General features: G+C 44.2%; 3 protein-coding genes across 4 annotated transcripts; all 3 read right to left on the bottom strand.

Annotated features, from left to right (window-relative positions):
* Window positions 1-227: 227 nt before the first annotated feature.
* rpl27 (ribosomal protein L27) lies at window positions 228-2,368 on the bottom strand. The gene is made up of 5 exons (XM_014193857.3): window positions 2,287-2,368; window positions 1,463-1,545; window positions 1,149-1,318; window positions 491-601; window positions 228-318 (listed from the first exon to the last, which is right to left on the bottom strand). Exons 2-5 carry the CDS (start codon window positions 1,541-1,543, stop codon window positions 270-272), a joined length of 411 nt encoding a protein of 136 aa, XP_014049332.1. The 5' UTR covers window positions 1,544-1,545; window positions 2,287-2,368; the 3' UTR covers window positions 228-269.
* A 1,953-nt stretch (window positions 2,369-4,321) lies between these two features.
* On the bottom strand, window positions 4,322-7,699 carry rundc1 (RUN domain containing 1). Its single transcript, XM_014193856.3, has 5 exons — window positions 7,170-7,699; window positions 6,229-6,387; window positions 5,913-6,111; window positions 5,684-5,779; window positions 4,322-5,595 (listed from the first exon to the last, which is right to left on the bottom strand). The coding sequence occupies exons 1-5, from the start codon at window positions 7,560-7,562 to the stop codon at window positions 4,733-4,735; spliced, it is 1,710 nt and encodes a 569-aa protein (XP_014049331.1). The 5' UTR covers window positions 7,563-7,699; the 3' UTR covers window positions 4,322-4,732.
* Window positions 7,700-9,814: 2,115 nt separating this feature from the next.
* On the bottom strand, window positions 9,815-19,008 carry grna (granulin a). 2 transcript variants are annotated; one of them, XM_014193858.3, is made up of 17 exons: window positions 18,872-19,008; window positions 17,707-17,847; window positions 17,300-17,437; window positions 16,502-16,630; window positions 16,248-16,332; window positions 16,053-16,159; window positions 15,679-15,829; window positions 15,470-15,574; window positions 15,276-15,367; window positions 14,894-15,136; window positions 14,243-14,453; window positions 14,031-14,122; window positions 13,649-13,891; window positions 12,881-13,210; window positions 11,434-11,676; window positions 10,927-11,172; window positions 9,815-10,709 (listed from the first exon to the last, which is right to left on the bottom strand). In XM_014193858.3, the coding sequence occupies exons 2-17, from the start codon at window positions 17,845-17,847 to the stop codon at window positions 10,566-10,568; spliced, it is 2,700 nt and encodes an 899-aa protein (XP_014049333.1). In that variant the 5' UTR covers window positions 18,872-19,008; the 3' UTR covers window positions 9,815-10,565. The 2 variants fall into 2 exon arrangements, with proteins under 2 accessions (XP_014049333.1, XP_014049335.1); XM_014193860.3 differs by having other exon boundaries at window positions 15,470-15,571.
* Window positions 19,009-19,387: the final 379 nt, after the last annotated feature.

The raw sequence follows: 19,387 nt of genomic DNA, 5'->3' as shown, positions 1-19,387 counted from the left end.
TGTGGAAATGGATATGCGCAAAATGTCAAAGGACAAGCTTGTACTTTACCACGTATGTTTTTACTTGTCAAGTCTGATTGGGCCAATAAGTTAATTCATGACATTATCGTATTAACAAGCAGCTTTTGTAAACGCCTTTCTACTGCTTTTGAGGCAATAATCAGCTGTATTGCTTAATCTCCAACACATCTTACACTTGTCAATAAAACCACAAATGAAGACACTAGTCAAGATTATTTTTTTATACAGTTAGTGAAACAAATGAACAACTAGAATCTAAGCTTCTGGAAGAACCATTTGTTCTTGCCTGTCTTGTACCTGTGGATAGAAAAAACATTTTAGAAAAGGTTTAATGGAGATGAAAAAGAAAACATGATATTTTATTATCCTATAGTACATAAGCTACTTGTATCATGTGTCAGATATTATCAGGACAAGGAACCTGTGCATTTCTCACAAGTCCTGGTTCCTGGTGTGGTTAAAGACTCACCTCTCCTCAAACTTAATCTTGGCCTCCCGTCTGGCTTTGCGTTTCAGGGCAGGGTCTCTGAAGACATCCTTGTTGACGACGGTTTTGTCCAGAGGAATGTCCACGGAGTATCTAAGCACAAGTAAAAATACAGCAAGAGACTTAGTAAGACACCTACACCAATTTCCTATAAAAAGGACACAAACACGAGTGGATACAACTTCATCTACTCGGAACATTCCAAGAATCAAGAAGGACAATCAAACCAAGCCATCTATCAAGTTTACTAAGTAGGGACAACATCTGATTGATGCATGCAGAGATTAAATGTGTTGAACAGCCAGACTTCACTAGCGTGCTGACCCAAACCATACTTTGCTGGCTCAGATTGCCCTTTCCAGCACAGTTACTGCAACTATGGTGGATATGGATACATAAGCCATGTTGTACTGAGTTGGCCTGGTTAGGAGTGTGAAAGGGTAGTTCACCACATCCAACAGAATAGGGTCCACTCTGTACACCATCTAGACATTCCATCCAGTTTGGCCACTGCCAGAATTTCATTAAAATGTAGTATTATTGCATGGATGCAATACTGTTAGTCACCTACAGTTTACTCTCACATGTCAGCAGGTAACCACCTAAACAACCATTACTCCCATGTCCACTTGGCACTGACCTGGTGGGCATGAGGTGATTGTAGTTGTACACCTTCACAAATGCCTTGATCTTGGACCTCTTGGCAACCTTCTTCTTGCCCATGGTTGTGGTCACTTTGCGGGGGTAGCGGTCAATGCCTGAGACCAGTGCGTGGCTATAAGGGCGGTCTGAGGTGCCATCATCAATGTTCTGTAGGGAGAGAATCAATATATAGTTAGCTGTTCAGTTACCAGTGTTTATGGACCACATTGCAAGAGGATTATCCAAGCAAACAGTAACTAATCAAACGGAGTGAAATATGCACATTTAACAATAGCTCAGGATCAAACTTACCTTGACGATAACAGCTTTACGCCCAGCGTAGCGCCCAGCAAGGACCATCACCACCTTCCCAGGTTTCATGAACTTGCCCATCTCTGGGTGACAAGAGAAGTGAGTTACAAAATAAAAGCATTATTACTAAGACAAGACGCCATGGAATGGTCAATGTGGGACAATATTTACTGTTTCTAGATATAAGTAGAATGTTAACTACAGGCTACCGGTATGGTATTAGCTAAACTAGCTACGTCGGCTTGGACGTCAGATGGCCAGTGACTGCACGCGATTGCAGGAGCAACATGACGTAAATTAGCCATGTCATACAACGAAATACAGTATTTTATGAAAAGTTAAATGACATGCTATGTTGTGACTGAAGTAGGTGTTAACCAACGTTCTTTTGCCGTTTTTCAGCCTTGTGTAAATGTTTACTCGTTCTACTGTCCAGCCATCACTGTTTATTTACCTAGCTAGCTTTACGTTACCATTCAGACGAGATTTTGTATATATTCATGCAATTACATTTAAATGGGCAACCGAACGCCATTAACCGAGTACATTATGGTTATCCGATTATATAAGTTACAAAACCGAAGTGGTTGGTTTTGAATCGACATGAACCTCATCAAGCAAGCTGCCATGTTGAAACGCTAGCGAGATGGGTAGCGGACACTATATAAAAGTAAATTTTTCTAATATAAATGACAAAATAAGGGAAATTATCCCCAATCCCGGATCTTAAACGTATACTTTAGGGTAAAAAACAACTAAGAAGTATGTAAACGTCAAGATTTATCAAGATGGTTGAAGATTACTGTGTTTAGAAATTCACTCACTGGTGCTATTCTGTTGCCACCGCTAGCAGGAAAGGAAGTTGAGGAGATTTTCGTGACCTTTCACATCAAATCAACGATGCGTCATTTCCGCCGAGCGGAACACCTCTATGCTCAAAACTGGTCTTGGAACAGTTCCTTTATTTTGGAACATCATTTTTATTTAACTAGGCAAGTCAGTTAAGAACAAATTCTTATTTACAATGACGGCCTACCCTAACGACCCTGGGCCAATTGTGGGACTCCCGATCGTGGCCAGTTGTGATACAGCCCAGGATCAAACCAGGGGCTGCAGTGATACCTCTAGCACTGAGATGCAGTGCCTTAGACCGCTGCGCCACTCGGGAGCCATTTATGTCAAGCTTATAAAAGGGAACCTAGAGTCAGCCCTATATTGAGTTTCTCTGTGACAATCAAGGTGTCCTATTCAGTTGTTGGCACAGTTGACAGTGTTCTCTGATGCTGCTATGCGAAGGCCTGCAACTTGACTAAACTAAAGACAAGTGTCAGGCATCATTATTACACCTGTATTTTATGACTTATTAATGTCCATTGACAACAAGTGTGTTGAGAGCCCTGAATGGATACAAATTGTGCATGGGCTGAAATAGGTTTTTGACATAATTTATTTGCTCACATTCATACAGTTATTGAACAAAAACAATAAACAGCTGTATAACTTTTTCTCAATCTGACCAGTAGGGTATGCACAGAAAAACAAAAACAAATCAGAGACAGTAACTAAGTCTCATTTTTCATACAGAAATGTACATTCCTTAGTACGGTAGTAGTATCGTGATGTGTGCATCTATGTTTGTGTTAGCAGTAGTTTTGACATGAGCACAGTGCATTTGAAAAGTAACAATGCAGGCTAAATGAAGGGGGTATTGATATTCACACTAACACATCAGAACTATGCAAACCAAAGTATCCCTTTCGATGTAGGACAACCTGTCCTCCCATTCACTACATGGAGATGCACCCCAGTAAAGCACAGACCAGATCCAAGCATAGCCTGGTAGTGGTCCGGCTGAGGCATTTGCAATTTACTATACAACAAAATAGAAATAGACCTCAATACAATACCATAGACCATAAGAGAAATGTAGGTTACACCTTAATATGAGGAGGGTTGGAAAAACCATACTAGGGATGATAAGTTTTCACTCATGTGGAAATGAACAGTATCTATGGTTTGTACATTCAGCTTTTCAGGATACACCCCATGTGATTCACATGTAATAGGAAGATTTCACTTCGTGGTTTTCATTCACCATTCAAAAAACGAATAGAAACAGAGAAAACGATCACATCCCACAATCATCTTAAATATTGGACGATTAAATATATAATTACATATAAGCTAAATAGTTAAATCATATGTTTTTTTTTACATTTTTAAATCACTTCCATTTGGAACAGTAAAGAAGCAGCAGTTAATACAGGGCCTCTACATTATCTACCTTCTTTAAAACACGTTAGGCAGATTCTGGTTATTCCTCAACGGAGAGACACTACATGCTGCATGAGTGATCATTTAGATTATCAGAACACTTGTGACATCTTTAGAATTTTGACCTCTCTTCTACATTCATTGGTGAGAGCATACACTCTTGCCATGTTCATTTGACCTGAGTGCATTGAATAGTGCACGTCTTCTGTGAACACAACAGTGGAGCTTTTAGTAACCACAGACAGAGAGCAATGCTCTGTGAATGTGAACTGTAATAACCCATATTATTCTCTTCCATAGAGAACACAAAATGTACAGTTTAGTGACTGTGCAGGATACTGGTCTGTTTTTGCCCATACTACAGAGTATGGGGAGGGAATGACTATACATTTGGTCACATTGATGATCACCCATTCTATAGGTAATCATTATACAGTAGTGAGTTACTGTAAAAGGCCAACCTCACAACATTATCTGCATAGGTCTGAGCTACTGTATCTCATCTCCATAGGGACAAGTCAAACAACATCACATAAAGGAAGTGTTTCCTAAGGGGAGGCAACAAGCTCCATATAATGCAATGTAACAAGTCATTATGATCTTGATATGCTCCCTTTGTGTGGTTATGGGGGGGCATGGATAAATTAAATGTTAGTTACAGATTTGCTAAATAAAAATCAGATTTGCTATATAATGCATCTCAACATTGCACACTTGATTTTTGTTGAACAACTTTGCACGGAATTCATGCCATGTTTTTAGACGGGATGCTAACAAAAATGTTTTGACCCAAGATAACTTTAGAGTAAAACGGATAAAGCAACATTAGCACAAATCTTTTATGCCAATTATAATTTCAGAACTTGATGGAGACCCAAACCATGCCTTCCGGTCCTCAAGGGCCAGTTGATTGTATATATTGTTTTGCCTTAAAATCAGGCCTGGTAACCATGTGAGCTGAAAGCATGGTTTTGGGTGTCTCTCGACGGTCCCTTCTCAGAAGGCATCCTTGATGTTCTTGAGCTGCCTCACAGCCAGGTCCACCGGCAGGTTAAACTTGAGGTGGCTGATACGTCCCAGGATGCGCAGGGCTCCCTCGAAGCCTGTCTGGGCCATGTAGCTCCAGTGCTGGTAGTGTGGGTGTACCAAGGCCCCTGACTTGCACAGCAGGTTAAGCCATGACACCAGCCTCTGCTCGTTCAGAGCCATGCATACCAGAGCCTTGAACTCTGAGTCTGCTCCTCGCTTGTAGCGATTGTGCTCCAGCAAGACTGAGTGAATGGCCCAGAGCAGAGACTGCTTGGGTGTGACAGTGACCGGATTGCCTGCAACAGGTAGGCTGAAGGACTGAGAGAGCTGGCGGGCTGGCGACTCCACGAAGGCCTTGCCGTTTTTAGAGTGGTAGTACTTGACAAAGAGCTCCCAGGGGTGGATGGTCGTTGGGCCAGGTCTGTAGGGCAGCAGGCAGGAGATGGGGGCCAGCACCAGGCTCATGCCCTGGGACGGGGAGTAGAGACCATGGGCTAGCAGGTCTCTCAGAGCCATGGCCAGCTCCTTCCTCACTGAGGCAGTGAGCTCATCACGGGACCCCAGGGCCAAGCTGCTGTTGTAGCTGACCACGTGATCTATCGAGGGCTGTCTGCACGAGGCCTGCACTCGAACCCGGTCTACAGCCCCCTCCAGACGCTGCAGCAGAGGGCCGTAGTCCTGGCCCCCTTCCCCCTGCGACCACATGCTCTGGGGAACGTGGCCAGCTGCACAGCCAAACTGGCTCACTGCAAAGATCTGCAGCACAGCCAGGGCCCGCTGGATCAGCTGCAAGCCTGTCTGCCTCATCTTCTGGGCCTGCTCTGGGTCCACTATGGGCAGGAGAAGAGAATCGTTAGAACAGATGTATTGTGAGTGATGTTGTAGAGCCTATGATAATAATGCTGGGTGATAACTGACTTTTCTTCCTCCCTCCAGGGGCTCTGGTGTTGGGCCCTGCTGTCCTCGGCTGCTGGCTGGGTTCACCGTCAGACAGAAGAGGGTTCCCTACCTCATCTGTTGGGTAAAGGCAAAATACAGTAGTAAATCAGAATATTGGTGGAATATTTCAGTAACAAAGTGTGTATTAGTGAGCTTCCAAGACACCTAACCACAGCCAACATGGCATCCCAGGCCCACTGCCACCTACCCTGGATGAAGTTGATGAACATCTCTAGGTCCCTGATCTGGGTCTTGAGCTGGTCCACCAGCTGCTCCTTGACCCTGGCTGGGTTGACTATTTGAGCGATGGCAGCATCCACTCTCTGTCTTAGCTCCTCAGGCGTCAGGTTCCCTATGTCCTCGTTGAAGTTCACATCCAGCTTCTTGATCAACTCGTCAATGATTACCTGGCAGTGGAAGAGTGGAACCGTCATGAGTATTACCAGGACAGTACACATGGGGAGGAAACAACATTGTATTGAATGGACTTTTGGGAGACTTCTGGTACATGAACAGAGCCCTACCTTCTGTCTCTCCATGACCACCGACTGGGGCAGGGAGTCGTAGCTGCCCTCCTGGTAGGCATAGCGCTCCAGGTCATCCAGCTGGGTCTTCAGCTGGACGATGAGCTCCTTCTGCTTCTCCCTCTGGACCTCCAGACGCTCCCTCTTCTCCCTCTCACTCTGTGTGGAGAAGAGAGAACACAGAATACACTGTCAGTGGAGGACTGGGGTGTACAATGGGGAGGGTCTATACACAGCCCTTATTGATCATGCATGTTTACTAGACAGACAGACTGAACAAATGCTGGAGAGGAACAGAGCTGTAGCCATACTCACCAGGTCCTCCTACAAGTAAAGCATGTAGACACAGAGGAAATCAGAAAAAGAAAAGCTTTAATCAAAGACAGTATTACATAAGCAGGCATTATTTCGAAGGTAAATGGAGAGTTGCATGGAGTAAACAATGGGGTTTGGTTTAGTTGTGCATACAGAAGCTATTATTACAGAGAAGGATTTTCCTGAAGCATGTTAACTGAGCCTGTGAGTCACTTATTGTGTTGATGAGATACCACCATTTCTATCTTCCTTTGGAGATAACAGATCTCAGGGAGTCATCCTCACAGCTGTCCGATTGACACTGAATGACGACCAGCCTATGTAAGGGCAGCAACTAATGTGACCACCACACTCACCCCCATCCCCTCACCAGGTATTACTGGTGGAACACTGTACTGACGTTGGTGTAGGCCTAAATTGGTGTCTGTCTGTGGTCTGTTTTGTGGGGGACGAACATAACCTATTTTTCTACACACAATGGATAGCTTATAGCTTGCATAATCACACAACCTCAAGAAATTGAGTGTTTGTGTTGACATAATTTTTCTACTTACTGAAGAGGAACCATTGTTCACATTCTTAGATCTACCAAGTCTGACCAGCCGTGGGCGTGATGGACTACTTACCGCGTTTTCAAGCTGTTGAGTATCCTGTGGCCTGCATCCCACAACGTGAGGGCAGCCTTTGAAGGCAAACTCCTCGAGTTCTACCAGCATCCTCTCCTTCTCATCAGTCTGAGCGTGAACTATCTGCTTCAAGCGGAACTGCACTTGTGCAAAATGAGATGTCAAAGCGAGGAGCGAGGAATTCAGCAGTCCCTGTTCGTCCTCCAGTTTCCTCAATCTTGCGGCCATCTCCGTCTCAACAGACGCAGCTGAGCCTTTCCTCCTCGGCTCGACTGCGTTTCCCTTCCCGCTCTCATCCTCCGGACTGGCTACAGCGCCGACGGGCGCCCATCGCTCGCCAGCCCCAGCAAATGCAGCTTCGCTGTCCGAGGTTGACAGTTCCTCTGTCGACATATTTGAAAGGTAAAAGACAACGTTGTCCTCCGATATTAAAGTTATTGTCAACTGTCAACTTTGTTTTATCGTTTATGTACACCGTTTTAGAAATGAAAATAATTACCACCGATGAAGCAGGTGCATCGCCATCTTGAAAGATGAATACGTCAAAGGGAGAGGCGGGCTTCCAAACGTCATAAACATTGCCACGTCATCGTAAAAGCACTGATCTGGTGTGCATGTGAACTGCCTGCAAGAAACAGCAATATGCCATTTTAACCTATCCGTAGCATAACTTCCCAGTGGGGCACAGCGACGAGAATAGTAGAGTATGGTTTGTTATTGTTTAATCCGGTGGTTGAGAAGAGTACCAATCGTGAAGAAACCGTTTGAGTTATCCAAACTGGTGGAGAGAGTACTGGGTAAAGTGAAGGTTGTGAGGATCACCAGAGGCGGGCTTGTTTTGATTCTGCGGATCAGAAGGAACGTGCCGTAGTCGATTTGCTAAATTGCTAGCCCATTCAACTACCTCATCCCCATAATGTATTTATTTATTTATCTCGCACCTTTGCACCCCAGTATCTCTACTTGCACATTCATCTTCTGAACATCAATCACTCCAGTGTTTAATTGGTATATTGTAATTACTTCGCCACCATGGCCTATTTATTGCCTCCCTTATCTTACATCAATTGCACACACTGTATATAGACTATTTATTGCCTCCCTTATCTTACATCAATTGCACACACTGTATATAGACTTGTTCTACTATATTATTGACTGTATGTTTGTTTATCCCATGTGCAACTGTGTTGTTATATGTGTCGAACTGCTGTGCTTTATTCTTGGCCAGGTCGTAGTTGTAAATGAGAACTTGTTCTCAACTAGCCTACCTGGTTAAATAAAGGTGAAATAAAATAAAAAAGTTTGTAGTGTCGTGTGTGTCTCTTCGGAACAGGGCACCCCTCAAGGGGGTTATATCAGGCCGCCGCAGGCGTCTCCTGGGAAGTTGATTTTGAAGAGATTAAACATATTCCAGGAGTAATTGAAGCACGTTGGATGAATCGTGTGATGAATGGTGAAAAGGTGAAGTCTAGCTGTTATTTTTTTTTATTGTTTATGTGGAGTCTCCCTACTCAAGTGCAGTTAGGGTATATTAACTACAGAGTCAGAGCATTTATCCCAAGACCAATGCAGTGTGATCATTGTGAAGCTTTTGGTCATGTAGCAAGTGTTTGCAGAAGGGAGAAGCCGAGATGTCCAAGTGGAAGGGACCATATGTTTATAAAAGTGATGAATATGTGACATATTGCAATTGCGGTGGGAACAATGAAGCCACGTCCTCCGAATGCCCCACAAGGGTGAAAGAGAAGGAAGTGGTTTAGTCAGGGTTGCACAAGAGTATTTCATATGCAGCAGCTATGAAAAGGTTTGAATGGTGCTCCAGAAGAGTCCAAGGTAGTGGATAGGTCTAGGCTGCAGGGGTTGCCTTTCACCAGCAGGATCCTGACATTTTAAAGGTTAAGAAGGTGGGCTTTGTGGCATTTATAGCTATGGTAATTATTGGCACTGCCAAGGTGGGGAGAATGTTCAGGAAGATAGAAATCATAGTGATTGCGGCGGAGCGGTTCCTGGGGCAGAAAGATTTCACAGCACAGGAGTTAAGGAATATTGACCCAAGCCGTACCACCCTGTCAGGTCCTAGAGCCTGAGAAGGGAGATATGGGGATCTAAAATAAGAAGTGGGAGTTTGTTTTGTCTATATACTATTTTTTATTTTGGTGGATTAAGTTAGTATCATTATTACGTATGGATTTATACATATACCTTCCCTGTAGCTCAGTTGGTAGAGCATGGTGTTTGCAACGCCAGGGTTGTGGGTTTGATTCCCACGGGGGGCCAGCACAGAAAAAGAATGTATGAAATGTATGCATTCACTACTGTAAGTCACTCTGGATAAGAGCGTCTGCTAAATGACTAAAATGTAAATGTAATATTTACTTTATTGGTTTCAAACCGTCCAGTTGGTGGCGCCAATACATCTTTTTGGGTGAAGTCCACCATAAAACCCACAGAAAACTTCCCAGTGATTGGTAATTAGTATCAGACGTTGAATGTGGTTTTTCTCCAACTGTAGTCCACTCAGTACTCACCTTTATCACCTCTTGAGTTTTTTCCTTTTTACTTGCAAGGCCTACTATAGTTACATCCTGGGCACAGATTTGCGTGAACACTGATTACAAACCAACACGTGCATATTGTACAACTGATTTGGCAATGACTTTTTTATTCACATTTTACAGCTAATTAATTCCCTTTGGTAGCAACAGCAAGAATCATTACGGACTATTTAAAATTGCATAATTTGTAAAACACAAGGAAGTGGGATAATCCATGTCTTACTTAAAACGTGGTAGCAACAAGACAGAGGGCATATGGGGCGGCAGGTAGCCTAGTGGTTAGAGTGTTGGACTAGTGACCGAAAGGTTGCAAAATCGAATCCCCGAGTTGACAAGGTGAAAATCTGTCGTTCTGCCCCTGAACAAGAATTTGTTCTTAACTGACTTTCCTAGTTAAATGAAGGTAAAAATGTCATGTAAATGTCATGTAAAAAGCATTTCAAAGGTATACCTGAAACTATGAGGCACAATGCACTTCACACGATCAACTAAAAAACAACACACTTCCTGTTTAAAAGGTAACATCAAACATTGTAAAACAGTACTAAGTTCTTGTCATTTATATGCTCCTCTGTGACAATCTTGATAGTTTCTGTTCATGAGCAAGCATGGGTATCTCTTGAAGTAACTGTAGTAACATTCCAAGCACCTACCAATGGTGCAAAATGTTACATATTTTCACTTCCCTTTCCTAAATATGCACACAATATTTTTCCTCTGTAAAAAACACAATTTGATATACTGTAACAGTGATATTAAGTTCCTGCGTCCCTTCATTAGTGCAATGCGTCTGGTGGTGGAGTTTGGGCCTATCACTCCAACGGTTGGCCCAATGTTGTCACACATGCAGGGCTCTCTTCTTGTTGGAGAAGAACACCTGCCAGTGGTCCCATTTGAAGCCAGTGGACTGGGTGCAGGACCCTCCCTCACCACAGGTGTAGCCTGTAGTGCAGCAGTGCTTCATGTCACTGCAGCACACCGCCTAGGAGGACAGGTGGAGGAAGACAGGGATAAGGTGGAAGGGAGAGTAAAAAAAAAGACATCGATGAAGCAATGAGAGAAATCATATAGGAATTTGACTATTCAATAGAAGGAGAGTAGATGCCTTAGTCTTGAACTCCACTAACATTAGTATGACATTTTCATTTCTAGAAGCGTTTGTGGTGTCTGTGGTGAGAGGGCGGAGGTGTATATCATACATTTGGAACGGGACAGCAAGCCCATGTAGTGGCGGAGGCCTTGCAGCATGTCTCCTCATTATTGCAGACAAACGGCCCCCCACAGTGGATTTCCTTCTCCTGTGGGGTCGGGGGCTCAGGCGCAGATACCCGGGTTAGGGGTACCGTCTGGAACTGAAGAAACATTAGCTTCTGGCAAGTCCCTGAGCCCATGTTACAGCTGTAGCCCTGTGGACAGCAGTGCTCCTCATCTGCACAGCACACAGCCTATACAGTGAGACAAATTAGTTTTATTTAACTAGGCAAGTCAGTTAAGAACAAATTCTTATTTACAATGACAGCCTACCCCGGCCAAACCCGGACAATCGCTGGGCCAATTGTGCGCTGCCCTATGGGACTCCCAATCACGGCCAGATGTGGTACAGACATGAAAGGTTCCCCATGTGAGATAGCAGAGCAAAACTGTTTCTAGGGTTCTCTATACGCATGTGCATACCAACACACACCCTCGCTCACACAAACACACACCTTGCGCAGGGGGCAGCAGCCCCACTGTCCTGTGGAAAGTTGGCAGCAGCTGGAGCCTTCAGGGCATCTGTTCTGGGTGTCACACTTCACAGAGAGGGGGGTAGTAAGGGCAATGTCATGTGGCTCAGCTGCCAGCTTGTTGTACCATGGGATCACCACCCCACCCTTAGAGCAGGAAGTCTTGCTCATATCACATATGTAGTCTTTGGGACAGCAGTGCTCTCCATCAGCACAGCACACTGCCTGGGGAAGAGGGAACAGCGAGTAGTGAGGGAAAGGGCTTTCATTCCCTAACATCCTTCCTCACTAGTTGGGAACACCATTAATAGTGCTGAGTGATTGACATGTTGGTTATCAAACAACTAATTGACCGATGTCAGTTCAATTATTTTAATTCCATTTTGTTCAGATTTTTTTATGAGCTCAATGCGCACGTTGCAGTTCCTTTAGAGATAAATCAGATCCAGCCTGAACTGTGAGATGTTGTAGGGAGTTGTTTCCAACAGGCCAATATTCTACATAGTTTAGCGCATAAAACATTGTAATTAACTACAATGACTATAATCCATTGCGCATCGACTTGTCCGGTCTGTGTTTCTTTTATGCCTGCTACGGAAGGGATATAGAGAGCGCTTGAGAAGCAGACCAGGCTGGGGTTTGAGAAGTCAATGGGACAAGTAAAAAAAAAAAAGTGTCCTTACATTTTTCATCCAAATCTAAAAGGTACAACCTAGATTCGAGCCAATGCCTTTTTATAGTTGAACAAGTTATTACTCCAAAGTGACAATCTTACACGTTTTCATTTTAATCAAAAATTACTATATTGAAGAAGTGCCTTTGATTTGATGGCATGAACATGCGCAGTTCGGCACGTGATGCCCGTTAGACCCAATGACGTTTCTGAACGAGCTTAGCTAGCCAATGTCGCCATGACATCGCCTACAAGCATGATTGGATATTTCTATTGGAGAAGCAGTTTCTGCCTATCTTCATACTGTACTGTCTTTGGAGCAGCTGTTGCTTCGCGAGGTATCTCTACCTGAAAATACATGATCAAAGTAATTGATAGTTGGTATTCAGCAGTCATAAAAGTATGCCTTATTTATGTTGAAGAACTAAAATGTTTTTGATTTTGTCAGACAGCATAGGCAGCAGCTCTATAGAGATGAAATGATGAATTGGAATGAAATAAAGTTCTTAAATTAAAACAAATGTAATATACACAAAAAGTAATATTTTATTAAAGTAAAGCAATGTGATAAGTGATAAGCAGTAATGGGCAGTCACTTCCACCATGGGACTTGTATTGTTATATTCTGTGCTGTTACAGCATTCAACCCAAATAATCGAAACCGAAATCCGTTATTATTTATTTATAATCGAACCGAAACTGAACAGACCTCAAAAGCACCAATTGCTCAGCAATAACTATTACTGTAACACTCACCTGTGGCAGTGGGCAGCAGCCCCATTTCTGGGTGGATTTCATAAAGCAGCAGGTGGCGTCCTTTGGGCAGCTGGTGTGGGCGTCACACTGTGTCCTGTGCAACTCCTCGTCTTCGTCACTTTCATCATCCTCTGTAGGCAGCTCCATGTCGTCCATCTGCACCCCCTGGTGGTCTGCAGGTGCCTCCTCATGATCAGGTGCCAGGGTTGTGAGGGCGGGCACCTTCCCCACCATCGGCTCTGGCCCTGAGGGGCCATCACAGGTGAGGGTAGCCAGGTCACAGGTGGTGCCATGGGGGCAACAGTGCTCGTGGTCCTCACAGCAAACAGCCTTAAGGAAGGGAAAGGACACACAACAAGCATTTTCTGTCATTTAAGACTGTCACAAGCCTTTATAGAAATTATGTAGAAGTATTGCTGGTTGCAGAAGAGATTATGCAAGTTAGAGAAAAGTTGTGACTCCCTATATTACCCAGTTTCCCAGTTCTACTTTTCAATGAAACATAGCCCCCCTTGCTATAAAACAACATGTGGTTCAAGCTCCAAAACCCCTTTACAAGGCAGAAGAAATGTTAAGATCACAAGCAGCAGCAAGCTGACAGGAGTAAAGAATGAGGATGTGATACTGGGATGTCGTAAAGACCAAAACTAAGTGCCTCTTTGTTAGCCATACAGAATCTCTCACCGCATCGCAGAGCAGTCAAGTTAAGAGGCCATTCAATTAATGTGCCTATCCACAGCAGTAGTAGCCATATCTATTTGTCCCTACCTCAGGCAAGGGGCAGCAGTCCCAGTCTCCTGACGCTGTCTTGCAGCAGGTGGTGTTGTCGGGACACATGTGGGTGGGGTCACAGGTAACATCTCCTGGCAATTTACCCTCCCGAGGCACGGCAGGAACCTTCTTCAGCCAGGGCTCAGATGGGGAGCCTGAGGGGTCGTCACACGTCTGGGCAGCCAGGTTGCACTTCTTACCATGTGGGCAGCAGTGGACAAAGTCACTGCAGCAAACTGCCTGGAAGAGAGAAGAACCCAAACAAAAAGGGGAAGCTGTCACGGGACAAGCAAAAGACATGCAATCAGGTTGATCTCTCTTGAAGAAATTGATTAGCTAAGAGAGTGAATGGGCCCCTACAGTATGAGACATAGTATACCTGTGGCAGAGGACAGCATGCCCATCCTCCTTCCTGTGTTTTACAACATGTGGTTCCATCCAAACAGGCCGTTGACTCATCACAGGGAACGTCTGGAGAGACAGCAGGGTGTTAGCGATCAACACAACTGGATGAGCTAACAAAATATTTAATAAAGCAGCAGGTGGTGTGGGCGTCATACTGTGTCCTGGGCCCCTCCTCGTCTTCATCACCTTTGTCATCCTTTGTAGGCAGCTCCATGTCATCCACCTGCACCCCTTGCTGGTCTGTGGCTGCCTCTTCATGATCAGGTGCCAGGGTTGTGAGAGCTTGCACCTTCCCCACCATAGGCTCCGACCCTGAGGGACCATCACAGGTGAGGCCAGCCAGGTCACAGGTGGTGCCATGGGGGCAGCAGTACTCGTGGTCCTCACAGCAAACAGCCTGGATGGAGGAAGGGAAAGGACACTCAAAACATTTTCTGTCATTTAAGACTGTCACAAGCCTTTATAGAAATTATGTCGAAGTATTGCTGGTTGCAGAAGAGATTATGCAAGTTAGAGAAAAGTTGTGACTCCCTATATTACCCAGTTTCCCAGTTCTACTTTTCAATGAAACATAGCCCCCCTTGCTATAAAACAACATGTGGTTCAAGCTCCAAAACCCCTTTACAAGGCAGAAGAAATGTTAAGATCACAAGCAGCAGCAAGCTGACAGGAGTAAAGAATGAGGATGTGATACTGGGATGTCGTAAAGACCAAAACTAAGTGCCTCTTTGTTAGCCATACAGAATCTCTCACCGCATCGCAGAGCAGTCAAGTTAAGAGGCCATTCAATTAATGTGCCTATCCACAGCAGTAGTAGCCATATTTATTTGTCCCTACCTCAGGCAAGGGGCAGCAGGCCCAGTCTCCTGACGCTGTCTTGCAGCAGGTGGTGTTGTCGGGACACATGTGGGTGGGGTCACAGGTAACATCTCCTGGCAATTTACCCTCCCGAGGCACGGCAGGAACCTTCTTCAGCCAGGGCTCAGAGGGGGAGCCTGAGGGGTCGTCACACGTCTGGGCAGCCAGGTTGCACTTCTTACCATGTGGGCAGCAGTGGACAAAGTCACTGCAGCAAACTGCCTGGAAGAGAGAAGAACCCAAACAAAAAGGGGAAGCTGTCACGGGACAAGCAAAAGACATGCAATCAGGTTGATCTCTCTTGAAGAAATTGATTAGCTAAGAGAGTGAATGGGCCCCTACAGTATGAGACATAGTATACCTGTGGCAGAGGACAGCATGCCCATCCTCCTTCCTGTGTTTTACAACATGTGGTTCCATCCAAACAGGCCGTTGACTCATCACAGGGAACGTCTGGAGAGACAGCAGGGTGTTAGCGATCAACACAACTGGACGAGCTAATAAAATATTCCACAACACTATTGTATTGTTCTAAGAAGAAGTGTAATGTCATACCTCCTGTCCTAATGAAGGGTGGAGAAGTACCCTCCCAAAGAGAAGCAGGACTCCTATTGGCTGAGGTGGTAGTGTCTGGAATAGGTGTTGTCACTTGGGCAACTTCTGGAAGCACGTACAGCAAAATAATCATATACACATTAACATCCAGACAAAAATAGACCAGGAAAATATGCCTTTTGGAGGGGGGGCAGGGGGGTGAAACCTACCATTCTGGGTTTCCCACTCTGCCCTCTTGCGGGCAGGGAACTTAGCCCACATGGGCATTTCCTTGTTGGTAGTGGATATACACTTGGATTGCTTGATGTCACAGGTGCTGCCCTCAGGACAACAGTGAATCTTATCCTCACAGCACACAGCCTGGTCAGTGCACACAGACACACAGAGAATCACCTCATGAGATGACCATATATAAACAAAGGGTTAGCACATAGGCCATGCAAATCCTTGCTTAGACATCTCTCCATGGAGTGATTACAGACACTGGAGAGTGTACATGTCACACATTCAAAGGACCAATATTATTCCTGACTCGCAAATCCATGATGGTAACCCCCTAGCCCCCTCCATATAGCCCCCCCACCTTGGGCATGGGGCAGCACCCCCAACTCCCATCTGGAGTCTCACAGCATGTGGTTCCCTCTGGACACTCAGACTCTCTGTCACTGCACATCACTGCAACAACAGGCTCTGCCGGGGTGGAAGAAGGCAGAGGGGTTAGTGATGATGTTGCAACAGAAGCATAAGATGGCAACACATGACTCCACAAGAGTCTAACCTGTCTGTTTGATGCAGGAGCTGCAGTCTGTGTTGCACTGGTGGCCTTCAGGACAGCAATGTTTCCCATCAGAGCAAGGCACAGCCTGTGTGTACATTAGATAAATGTACTATTCACTCAGGCCTGCATCCTAACTTGATATCTGTGCACATAACTCCAGTTTTTCCATTGACACCAATGCATGTTTATGTGAACGGTATAACAGTATGAATCTGGCGGAAAGGGCTAGATTGCAACAGTGGTTAGGTTATTACATGAGCAACAGGACAGCAACCATAGCCTGTAGTGGCCTTCAGACAGGAGAACTCTTCGGGGCAGTGGGACTTGTCAGGGCAGATGTTATCATCCTCATCCCCGGCATTTGCACTGATCATTCTGAAAGACTAGAGGGGTAGAAAAAAATACATTTTACTTTTTCAATGACAAAAAACATGACTGATCATAGTATTTTTGATTACCTTACGTTCATCTATGTTAATTACGTTGTTGGGGCAAAATGGATTTGTTACAGTCTAATGGTATGCTTGAGTTGAATAGTACTGTATGTACTTTTCACTGTTAATTTTCAGTACCCTCTTCACACACCGCACAAAGGATTGATTTGTTTTTGGCTCCTTATCTCTAGAACACTAAAGGCGTAACCAGGCTGAATTCTAGTTCTGTCTATTTAGGCTCTAAAGATCTTATCACTCCCCTAGCTTAGGCTGTGAGAACTGGTTAGAACCGATTCTTGTTTGTATAAAGCTTTAAGAGAGGAGTAAGCAGTTCTTTGTGTAGATGAAGAATATAAATGACTGGGTGATTCTGGACATTTTTAAGTTCCTCTCCAGTTTCATCCAGAAAGTGATCATCCCTGCAGTTGCTTGAATAAAGTCTTATTGCTGATAAATGAGTTCTGCCTGATTCCTACAACATGTTTTCCTCAACAATGTGAATGATTGAAAACAGGGACACATATTGCCATGAAAGTCAACTGGTGTCATTGTTACAGTGCATTTCAACGTTGTCAATAGTCAGCTACACTTTCTTCCTGGATTCAATGACATTCTTACTTTAGGATATATGGACTGTTTAGCAGAGACTCTCTCCACCCATGGTAGGGAGACAGTTCCATTCACACACATGGACTCATTCACAACGCAGAGTGTTCCCTCAGGGCAGCAGTGGATATGATCCTCACAGCACTCAGCCTGAGATAAATGGTAAGAGAGTAGTTTGATTAACAAAGTGTGTTAGAATCTCACATCTTACAGACCAAACAGATACTATGAGAGAATGCTAGCACAAGCGTGCAATTAAAGAGGTATCTATTTCAGGGTAAGAGACAATGACACCATAGTCTACCTATTTGGTTTGTACACTTCTAATAGATATAATTCAGTGTACAAGGGTTAGGGAACTCGGGTTCAGGCTGCAAATAAAGCTAAGGGCTAAGCTCTGCAGGCACCATCCCATATACCTGATACATTGGGCAACATTCATAGCCATCGGAGGGGACCTTGCAGCAGGTGTTGCCCTCCTCACACGCCTCTCCTCCTGGGCAGTCATCAGCAGAGACCTGGGCCAGCAGGGCCATACAGAGCACCAGATACCTCTGCATCTGGAGAGAGAGAGACATAAATAACTTGTAACACAAACTGTATATGATATACATTTATTGTACAATCAATAACTGACAAATGTTATAAAGCTCTTTTGTACAGAAATGCATAAAATCGCAACAATGGAGTCATCAGAACTAAATCTAGACAGAACTCTCACTTTCCTCTTAACTAGAGTAACTTTCAGACAATCTCCTGAGGTACTGCTGTAGCCTACTAAAGTATATCAAAATTCCCCAAGCTATTTTCATAGATTCACTTCCTCTTTTATGTTCCATGGGGTGAGCTTCAGACAGTTAATAGTTCCACATTCTTACCAAGACAAAGCCCTCCTCATATGCAACCACATTTAAGGAATGAATCTATGATGCAGGGATGGGGATGTGATTATACTGTTACTAAGTGTTGAGCTTCATAGGGGAGATCATTAAAGCAGTCTACCATTGCTTCAATGTTGTTTAGGCTACTAGACACAAAAATGATGCAGCATACAGCACTTCTACTTTCGGTTTACCTGTTTTTATGAAAGGAAAATTCCCCTTAATCTGAGCCAAGTACCTCCCATAAGAGATACTTTCCTTCATTGTGGTATCAAGAGCAATAGGGAACACAGGTGTATTAACCACAGACAATATTCACCTGACAATCAGTACTGTTCACTAACTGTATTTTGTCACAAGGTGGTTTCAAAAGGAGAAGAAAATGGACTTTAACAGTTTCAGAAGAACTGTGGACCCTGATATATCACCATGCTTCTTTTTATATTGGCACACACTCAATCACGTTGGTCATAATGTGCATTTAGAATTTTAAAAGATGGACCCACCCACCTAGGTCCATATTAAATGATTTGTAATTGTTATCACGAAAGACAATGAACAATGACAACAATTTAAAAGCAATGACAAGGATAGCATAAACAACATATGCAATTTCATTTGAAGTAGAACATTTGGTGCATTTATAATTGAATATTTGTCATTGAGATCTTGCTACTATCTAAATAAAAAAAGTTGACCTTACCTCTATCTCAGTGACTTTACAGGTGTCCGCGCTCCTTGACAATGTAGCCGACTCCTGAACGCGCTGAAGTTTCTCAACAACAAAATATCAAGTACAGGAAATATGTTCACGCCCCTTCCTAGCTATTCGACATTCTGAATGGTTTACAAAGGTGTCAATCTACCACACACGCACCACTGACAGGTACTAGAAAAGCTTCTCCGCTAGGAGGTGCAGTAGTTCAAAGGACAAATATAATTACTGTCATTGGTACAAACCAACAATAACAGATAGGATGGAGGAGAAACAAGCAAGGGGAAGGACTCAGATAATGTAGTGGGGCGTTTCGGACCTCGCCGGTGGCTGCGCTACAGGTGTAGATGGGGGATATACCATTGTAGATTAGGAGACAGCAGTTGGCAATGAATTATTGGGTCAACCTACAGGAACATGGGGTGTCTCATCCTGCAAAAGGGATTTTACAGGCATGCTGGGAACATGAGCGAAGACAGAACACAAGCTTTAGGAGGGTGGGTG

This window comes from Salmo salar, chromosome 03 (assembly GCF_965601325.2).
Source record: "Salmo salar chromosome 03, fSalSal1, whole genome shotgun sequence".
Classification (NCBI taxonomy): Eukaryota; Metazoa; Chordata; class Actinopteri; order Salmoniformes; family Salmonidae; genus Salmo; species Salmo salar.
This window is presented reverse-complemented; position numbering and strand designations above follow the sequence as displayed.